The 10,787-nt window shown below is 29.6% G+C and overlaps 1 protein-coding gene across 1 annotated transcript; it reads left to right on the forward strand.

Moving 5' to 3' along the window:
• The first annotated feature begins 3,779 nt into the window (after positions 1 to 3,779).
• On the forward strand, positions 3,780 to 7,771 carry LOC118049620 (probable terpene synthase 6). Its single transcript, XM_035059662.2, has 7 exons — positions 3,780 to 3,942; positions 4,194 to 4,467; positions 4,571 to 4,943; positions 5,088 to 5,306; positions 6,416 to 6,560; positions 6,822 to 7,064; positions 7,160 to 7,771. Exons 1-7 carry the CDS (start codon positions 3,829 to 3,831, stop codon positions 7,454 to 7,456), a joined length of 1,665 nt encoding a protein of 554 aa, XP_034915553.1. The 5' UTR covers positions 3,780 to 3,828; the 3' UTR covers positions 7,457 to 7,771.
• Positions 7,772 to 10,787: the final 3,016 nt, after the last annotated feature.

The raw sequence follows: 10,787 nt of genomic DNA on the forward strand, positions 1-10,787 counted from the left end.
ACAATAAAAAATGACTCGTGTGAACCCAAGTTAACCATTAATAAAAAAATAAATTGAAATACATTATGAATATCAATTCTCAATCAACTCAATGTTAGAAAATAAAATTAAAAAAAATCGATTAAAAAAAGACACAAAACAACTTAAACCAACTCAGGTTAATCTATCATTCGTGATTCAAGTCTTGAAACAAGGATAAACCTCATAGAAAGCGAATTAAAATAAATCACGAAGCCTAATTTCTAAGCAACCTAATATTAAAAGATAAAATTAATTATGAAAAGAAGAAAAAAAATCGAGTCAATCGAGTTAACCTATCTAATTTAAAATCTAAATCATAAAACTAAAATAACCTCATAAAAAATAAATTTAAAAATTATAATTTTTTATACTCCAATTAAAAAATATATTGAAAATGAAATGAAATTAAAAATAAGAATAAATTCAAAAAACAAAAGCCAAAGAAAGAAAAAGCAAACCACTATTCGTCAAAGGCCCTTTTAGTTCTTTTTTTTTTTTTTAAAAAAAAAAAAATCTGATTTCGAGCAGCTACTAGGAATGAAAATAGCGTGCTGTGCTCATTGTATTCCATGTAAAAGTGTCATGTCATTTGCTTGTGTTTGGTCAATAGAAGTAGGAGATTAATAACACGTCACGACCTTGTTGATTAAAAAATAAAATAAGTGTCATGTCATTTGCTTGTGTTGTGTTCATTGTATTCCATGTAAAAGTATCATGTCATGTTTTCATAAGTTCTTGTTAGCAACCAACAACATATGTTTCCTACCATTTGTTGCATAATTAATTTATTCAGTTATATTGAAGTAACTTATTACTAAATATGATTATGTATTTATAAAATATGATCAAGATTTAAATTTTAATTGATATCATATCATGTTTATCAAGTTTTGCAAACTATAAATCATTTTAAATTGATGATTTTATAATGAGATTGCAGCTAGTTTAATAGGATACTAATAGTTTATATTTCAAAAGATATAATAATAATAATAATAATAATTACATTCTTATTTGGATCAACTTTGCTATTGATATATTTATCATTAGTATTTTCTTTCTGTTAAACTAGAACCTTAATTTTTTTTTTATATATTTCTTATATATTAATAATCACATACTTTTTATAAAATTTGAAGTTATGAAATTACAAGAAGTTATTTTTAGTCATTTTAATATCAACAATACTTTCATTAGTATTTTTGTTAAATCATGCCACACACAAAGCAAATCATGTCAATCACGGACCGATCAATGACACATGCATATTTTTATAATGATATTAACAATTATTTTATAAATAACTATTTATTAAACTAATATGCATAATTTTTAAAATAATTTGATCATTATTTTTGAATGAGAATAAAATATTTATTTATTTTTAATTTTTATTATAAAAATTTTATTTATTTTTCTTAGATTTATGGTTATATATATAGATGCATGATAGATTCATGATCTTTCAATTTTGAATCGAAATTTACTCCGATGATCAAGCTAAATTTTTATTTAAAAAATAATATTTTTTTATAAGAAAGAATAAGTTTTGGTTAAAAGAAAATGAGATACATGAATAAAAAATTAAGTTTTTATTAAAAAAATTGATTAAATTATTATTTATACTTTTTGTTAAATAAATCATAAATTATTTATTGTCAAATCAAAATAGAAATCACATAAAAAATATTTTGATTATAAAAAAAATCCATGGTTTTATTAATTCCCTTCCCTTTAAGCATTTGTTTTATTATTATTGTCATAACCCAATTTTAGCTCATTGGCTTTTAATTTAATTTTTAAAGGGTTTAAAATGTAAAATTAAAATATCAGAGACTTATTTCGATGAAAAGTGTGATTTGTCAACTTGTGTGAAAATTAAAGACTATAATATGTTTTTATCATTCTATTCTTATCTTTGAGATAATCCTTACTTTCGAAATAATCCTTATTTTCAAGATAATAAAAGTTGTCTGATTTTGAATTCGATTCTAATTTGAATTTCAAAAAAAAAAATGAGTTTGATTGAGACTTTACTTCTTACAAGTGATAGGACTCTTGCACTATAAAAATTGATTCCAGTCTATGCAAAAAAGAGAAAGAAAGGGGAGGGATGATTAAAAAAAACCCTAAAAGAAAAAAACTTTATGAGAAGGCCGTTCCCAGAAATCCTACAAAAAATTAAAAAAGACATTTAGTAAAAATAAAAAAAAGGCGGCGCCGCTGCCCCCTCCCCCCAGCTTTTTCCTATCTTCTTCCCGTAGCAGCCCCCAATTAATATTCATTCCAGCAACACCGTTGCAATGACATTTGGTCTTCTCAGTCGTGAACTGCAAAGAAAACAAGATTAATTCCCCTGGCAACAGCAACAAGCTTTCTCCTTCTGCACCAGCAACGACCGCACCAGTAAATTAGTGGTGCAACTTCTTCTTCTCCAACACATCATCTTCATTTATGCCATATTGTGAGCCGTCCCGCATGCGCTCTTACAACAATAGCAGGTTTTCAAAGCATGAGCAGTAGCTTTGTCTTCAACTGTGGAAGTCTTTCAGTTCAAACCCAGCACCTAGAGTTTTTTTTTCTCTTCTCCATTGAAGCAGTGACAGCGGGTGCCCAAAAAAAAAACAATAAAAAGCAGAAAAATAAAAAAAGTAGAAAACAAATAACAAAAAAATGTGTATGCATAAATAAAAATAATATAAATTTATTGGTTTATTTACTAACGCCAGAGTCAGGAATAAAAATAATAAAAAATGTGTATGCACGAATAAAATAATGTAAATTTATTGGTTTATTCACTGGCGCTAGAGTCAGGAATAAAAATACCGGTTTAAATTTATATTATTTTTATTTGTTTTATTTAGCTAAAAAATAAAAAATAAAAAAATATATGCATGCGTAAAAATAAATTTATTTTTATTTTTTTATTCACTGACGCCAGAGTCAGAAATAAAAATATTGATCCAAATTTATTTTATAGCTACGTAATATTTACCAACACTAGAGTTGGAATTATTCGTAGTTTAATATTCACTGGTGCCAGAGCCAGGAATATTATACGTAAATTTTCATAGTATAAACTAATAAACATTTAGCAATTTAAGATGAAACTAGCAATGCAGCCTGTCTCAAGCAGGACGTTTAAGAGGTGATAATATCTTCTCTTTTACGTAACTAGTCCCGAACCAAATAATCTATGTTGACCAGTTAGGGTTCTTAGTGACCATAATATTAGGTGGCGACTCCTTAAACAAGACACTTCCCCATTAAAGAACAGGATGCTAGAAATCTATTCTTTTAAAGATTTAATTTTTTAGGCCGCCGCAATGTCGGGTGCGACAATTATATAATTAAATAAAAAATAAACTCTAAAAGAAGAGAAACATATCATTTCAAGTGTAGACATGCGGAGTATCTGATCGATCTCCCAGTCAAATAAGATAATTAAGGTCTGAACGAATCTAAGAAAACTAAGGCGGCTCCTTGTTTATAAAAAAGAAAATAGTATAAAAAAGAAAATAGTACATCTGTATCCTCATAGATCTACCTTGATTACTGCTCCTTGTCTGCAGAAAAACAATTACTTGGTCAGGCAGCCGGACCCTGACCAAAATAATTAGGGTCTTAGTCGTTGAAATGAAGAGCTATAAGATTTCAATAAAAAAGTAATAATAGATGAGGACTGGCCAATAGTATCAGGGCCTAAGCTGAGTTTTTGACCAACCAAAGTGGTCCTATAAAGTGAGGTTACATGCTACTATGTTCGCCGGACACTTAACCAAAATCAAGAAACAGTAGGCATCTAAGATGGCATTGCAGACAGATTTACCGGCAAACAGTATGCAGAACTTCCGTCCATTGGCTGACTTCCCTCCCACAGAATGGGGTTTTAGCTTCGTTTCGTTTTCGTTCCCAGAAATGGTAATCAAATCCTTTATCGTTTGTAATATCCTAATCTCATGTAGGCTTTATTTTTGCTTAATTTGTCACAAATACTAGTTCATCATACAAAAATAAAATACAGCATGCTTTAATTTGTTGAAATATAATTAACCTAGTATAATGAAGCTAGCTCAAAACACTAACAAACACTCTGTCAGATCTCCTTCTTCTATTAAACAACATGACAATCTGTGTGATGCTGACGACTGGAACTTTTACTTTGCCCGCAGGAATTCGAATCATACAATAGACAAGTAGAAGAGTTGAAAAGTATTGTGATGGCCATGTTAATGGCTTCTAAAAAGGATCCCGTCGAAAACGTTGAGTTTATCAACCTGCTATGCCGCCTCGGTGTATCGTATCACTTTGAAACTGAGATTGAAGATCAAGTAGATTATGTTCATGATGCCCTTCCCAATCTTCTTGAAAATAACGACCACGATCTCCACACTGTTGCACTTTTATTTCGAGTTCTAAGGCAATATGGATGCAAAGTGTCTTCTGGTAACGACCTAAGCATCTTGCATTTCTTCATTAGTTCCATGCATGGATTCATGTATGGGAGTAGTGTTATATGTATATGTATTGATTACTGTGTCTGCATCAGATGTGTTCAAGAACTTCAAGGACACCAATGGTGAGTTCAAGAAAACCATTACCAGTGATTTGAAAGGCAATCTTAGCTTGCACGAAGCTGCCCATTTGAGTGTCAATGGAGAGCAAATCTTAGATGAAGCCTTGGAGTTTTCAAGGACAAACCTGGAGTCCTTGGCAACGCGGTCAGGCCCTCGTCTTGGAAGACACATTAAGTATGCTCTGATCCGACCGATCCACAAAACCGTTCAGAGACTCGACGCCAGGGAATACATCTCTTTTTACGAAGAAGAAGATTTTCGAAACGAAACTTTGCTTAAATTTGCAAAACTAGATTTCAACAGGGTACAGTTACTGCACCAGCAAGAGCTAAGCACTCTCTCAAGGTAAATTTACTTTATAATGAGAAGGGGGTGCGATTTTTCTTTTCTGTAAAAGTTAGAATCAAAGTAGAGAGCTGCCATTTTTATCTCCATCTTGCAACGATGAGCATCACTGGACTGAATTTGAAGTTATTATTTATATTTCAGCTGGTGGAAAGACTTGAATTTGGTTGAAGAGTTGCCTTATGCAAGGGACAGAATTGTTGAGATGTATTTTTGGGTCAATTCAATGCACTTTGAGCCTCAGTATGCTCTTGCTCGGATCTTGTCCACAAAGCTTGGAGCTTTGATCACCGTCATAGACGACACTTATGATGCGTATTCTACGTATGAAGAACTTCAACTTTTTACCAACGCTGTTATCAGGTTTGATTTATTTGTTTTTCATTAGATTTCCATATTTTCGTAAAAAATATGTTTTCACAAAATGTTTTTCTTATTATCTTATGCCTGGATCATATTGTGAAAAAATATTTTTATGTACGGTTAATTTAAAATATTTTAGGAGACTATATATCTTTCTTTTTTTTTTAGTTTTTTTTAGTTTAACGTGGGTGTCCGGGTCAGCTTGCGCACACCTCAACTATATATCTTTATTATTATTAAATAATGTATACTAGCTACAACTAATTAAATTGTTTTTTTTTTTAATTTTTAGTTTTTTATATATACCGATCATCATAATTAATTTTAAATAATCTTTAATAGCATAACCAAATAATTTTTAAAAATATCATTTAACCAACATTGTGGTTGAAACTACGTTTCCAAAATATATTTGGTTTGAAAAAATATTAAACTAATTAATTTTTTAATTTTTTTATTATTTTCATGTGTTATGTTATAAATCAAAAAAATTAAAAAATAAATATTTTAATATATTTTTAAATGAAAAAAATTATAAAACACTCAAAAAGCAATTCCAAATGGCCACCGAATCCAAGTATGACTATTTATTTTTTGTACGGACTTATTTTGTAAGAAAAAATAAAATATAAAAACCAAATTTAATATTTTAAAACATTGGGGTCACGAAGGAAAGTTTTTTTTTTTCAAAAAGATATTACAATTCTTCTTAAACATCGTGACAAAATAAAATAAAATAAAATCTTAAAATAACTGCTAAAACAATAAAAAAAAAATCACCAACTCTCAGAAATTTTTGACAATTAAGTAAATATTGCAATGGAAATGATTAGAAAAAAAAATCATAAATAATATTATTGGCTACAAATAATTTTTTACTTAAGTTCAAAAGATATGAAATTGAGTTGAGATTTAACTTTAATCAAAAGTATATTTTATCTTTGACTTAATAATTCTAACTTATGCTAACTCTCTTCTTTTAATATGTTGTTTTGAGTTATTTCACACTTAAAATATAACTTAAAAACAAGATTTACTCTCTAAAAATCGTGTGATACGGGTTCTTTGTATTGTTGAATTACAAAGGTTAATTTCTCAAAACATTCCAGATGCAATATCGATGCCATCGATCAGCTACCCACGGATTCCATGAAAGTTCTTTACAGGGCTCTCTTAAGTTATTTTGATGACGTTGCAAATGAAGTTAGCAAGAACGGAAAATCCTTTACTGCTGTCAATTATGTGAAGGAGGAGGTAAGATTCAGTTCTTTTTTCCGGTAAGATTTAGTTTCTTTTTTCCGGTGTCGTTCTTGGAGTCTTTTCTCTCATGTTGTCCTCAAGTCCTCTTCGATCGTTCTATCTAAGTATACTGCCCACCACTAAATTCTTTACAGGTCTGCATACTATAACATAAATATCCACTGAAATTCTTTACTGGTCTGCATACTATAACATAAATATCCACTGAAAGCATACTATGTTACTTTTCTTTTTGTTGTAAATACTATCGACCAGATGAAAGAGATGATAAGATCCTACATAGTCGAGGCTCAATGGTGTCAAGATCGTTTTGTGCCGCCATTGAAGGAGTATGTGCGCAATGGAAAAATCTCGATTGGTTTTATGGCAACGACGACAGTATTCTTCGTAGTTGAGACTGCAAGAATCGAAGAACTGGAATGGTTAACAAGTAAAGCAAAAATCTCCGAGGCAGGATGCTTGTTTCTCCGCCTTATGAATGACATAGTGACCCACGAGGTATAATTACTTTTCCGAAATTCAGCATTATAATTTATTGTTTTTATGGAGAGAAAAATGATTATTATAACATCCTTGCTCGATCATATGTGAAGTTTGAACAAAAGAGGGAGCACTGTGCTTCTGCAATTGAATGCTACATGAAAGAATATGGAGTCTCCATGAACGAGGCAGTTAAAGAGCTTCAGAAAACATGTGCAGATGCATGGAAGGACATTAACGAAGACTGCTTGAAGCCCACTGCCATCTCCATGAATCTCCTTAACGTGTGTGTTAACAATGCACGTGCAACAGACGTCGTTTATGAGAGCAACGACGCCTACACAAATGCATCGTGCTTGAAAGGTCGCATCAGTTTATTGTTCGTGGAGAAAATACCCCTTCAAAGCTAAGATATTGAGCTCCCACATGTCATGCCAAAGAAACCATCGGTGTGAGAGATAGCACGTACCATAATTAATAATCTCTCATACCTTGTGTGTTTATGCATTTGTGTATGTGTGTGTGTGTGTCTATATATATATATATATATATATATATATATATGTGTGTGTGTGTGTGTGTGTGTGTGTGTGTGCTTTCAGTAAGAAATAAGTACTTGCTCAATGCTTTCTGTGATAAAATGCGAGACATTAATGTTCTACTCCTCTCTCTCGTATGCTATTTGTAATAGCCTACTTTAATAAAGTGTGGCATGCTTTTTTTAAGAGAGGTTACGTTAATATCAATCTAGGTTAAGTACAAGTACATTCTTAGCATTTAACATCTAAATATATCTAATTTTTTTCTGTCATATAAAGGTAATGATTTTTTGGGTATTGCTGGTGGTATTGAATTTTATTTTTTATTTTACTAAGTTTTGCTTACTAAATAATGTGATATCTATTATAAATAAAAGATTTTATTCATGAGTTGTAGATCTTAATCACATTTAATAAAATACCAATTACATGATACCATGTCATATTCTTTCACCAAGAAAACTTGATACAAAATTTACAGGCTGAATTGAACTCTTCAAAGTCATAGAAATAAATGCTTGGAATAAATGATTTCACAAATTTCTTTACAAGATAGCATACCACAACTGTTTCTTTTCCATTCCAAAAATTGTGCATTTTTAGAAAAAATGCTTGTGTAAGATAAATTTTAATGTGTTAAACATATAAACATAGCGGAATATTAAAAGGATATATATCTCTTACCATGATTGATTAAGTATTGAAATAATTGTCTAAAAATCTATGTGCTGTTTAAAATAAACAAACATATTTCAAATCAATGTAAAACTTTAGGGTTACTATATGTTGATAGAAAACACAGACTTTTCATCAAAAAGATTTAGCTAGACTAAAAACCCTTTATATATAACCTAACTTTTGGATGTTGTTGATCTATTACTAGATTCCAATGGGATATAAGCCTTACTTCGCACTTAATTTAAAATTTATATGACCTATGGGGCCAACTAAAAATATTTTTCTAATATTTTTTACTTGGCTCATTTGACACCACTTGAAAAGTAACAATATTTTTATAGAGTTTAAAATATCTAGTAAGTGGAAACACTCATACTTGAATTAAGAATACAACATGTGAATCATAGTGGTCACACTTTATAATTAAATACTTCCTTTCATGTATTATAATATATTACATCCTAAAAAAATAAACACTTAATGAGCAAATAAACTTTATGAATGAATTTCTAATAAGTCATTCGGGTCCAACTTTTATATATCCTAATAGATATAGAAAATAATATTTTATATGCACAAAACATCACTTTAGTCTCAAAAAATAACATAAAAATTGTCTAGATAATCAACTAAAAGAAGACAAAGTCAAACATTAAATGGGTTAGCTAGACTCATGCTATCCACATGATCTCTATATTTTTTTGCTCACCACTCCTCCCTCCCCTACTTATAAAACTGATTTAATGCTCTTATGATATCTTAAAGTAAAATTATTGACAAATTGCACATAGAATTAAGATGTAGATCAAAGTACTTGTCTGATTGGGATCACAATATTATTAATTGTTGTTATAGCAAATTTATGTGATGTAATTGATGTGGTTCTTAGAAAAGAAGTTTATGTACTGATTTCTAGTAGAGGTTGCTTTTTTAAAATAATTTTACTTAGAAATACATCAAAATAATATTTTTTAAAAAAATAATTTTAACATTAGTTCATCAAAACAATCTAAAATAAAAAAATAAAAAAAATTAACTTGAAAGAAAAAATTAAAATTTCATGAAATGACGTTGCCAGACACACGATTGATAGTTTAAATGTTGGATAAAGTAAAAAATCAAGACTACCAATAGTATCTCAAGAAGCTAATTCAAGATGTGAATGGCCATTTGAATATCATTTTTTATATATATTTTCTATGAGATTATCTCAATCTGATGACCCGGGTCACTAGTTTGGCAGGTTGACTCAAGTTGACTCTATTTATAATTTAATCCTTTTTTAATTGAATGTTTTTTAATTGGGCTTCATAATGTTTTTTAGTTGCTTTTCATGGGGTTATTATGCTCTCATGACCTTGGTCTTGTATTTGACGGATTTACCTAGGTTAACTCAGTTCATTTTTTGTCCTTTTTTAATTGAATAGTTTTTTAGAAAAAAAAATTCACCCTCAACAAATCAATCTTTTTTATTTAGGTTTTTTTTTCATTTTCATCTTTTGATATTAGATTGTTTGGAAATTAGACTTTGTAATTTTGTTTTCAATTTGTGTTATGTGGAGTTATCTTGGTCTTATGGATTTTATTTTTTCTCCATTACAACCCTTAACATTTGATTTGTTGGAAATGGAGCTTCATATTTTTTTTATGCTGGCCTTATAACCCAGGTCACTAGTTTAACAGATTAGCCCGAGTTGACTTTGTTTTTTTTCTTTTTTTAATTTATTTTCTCTTTGATTTCATCCTTCAACGTTAGATTGATTAGAAATTGGGCTTCGTATTATTTTTTATTTACTTTGTCACACGTGTGCAGCGTTGCGGCAATCTTCCACTTTATTTGTTTGGAGTATCGAGAAAACAGGGGAGACAATTATTCCTTGTCTTGTATCAATGAAAAAAGAAAATGGGAGTTGCTACCTAGTTTTTTTGTTATTACAAACCCTAATTGGTCTCAAATATTGGGCACGGGCACGGGAACTGGTTATGTAATTGAAAGGTATTAGCACTCCAAATACGTCATATCTAAGGTAAGCTCCAAATATGCTAAGGTGTTATTATATTTGTAATTGTTGATCCGCCTATAGTTTAAGAAAATTCCTCCAGAGTGAGATTCTTATCTTATTAGTTAAAACCTAATCATTCTAATGTTAACAAAAAGAATTAACTTTTATTATAAATATGTCTTGCGTATAAGTTTGTAATCTCAGATATTAAAAGAAAAAATTAGAATTTTAAAAATATTAGCCTAGTTCTCGTGGCTTTAATAAACTAGTTATTAAACTCAAAATGCATGCTAATATCTATTTTTGAAAAATAAATTTGTATGAAAATACAATATGATTTTTTTATCTTTTGAGAGACTTGGTCGTATGTATAAAAACAAGACTTTTTTTTTTTGTTTTTTTTGTGTGTAAATCATTTTGCAATGTTTTGGCAAAAAACCGACTATTAAAAAATACCAGATTTGCATCAACCCAGAAGTTATTTTTTTTTCTTTTTAGCCTACGTTGTTCGGCCTGGTGAA

The sequence above is a fragment of the Populus alba genome, chromosome 7 (genome assembly GCF_005239225.2).
Source record: "Populus alba chromosome 7, ASM523922v2, whole genome shotgun sequence".
Lineage (NCBI taxonomy): Eukaryota > Viridiplantae > Streptophyta > Magnoliopsida > Malpighiales > Salicaceae > Populus > Populus alba.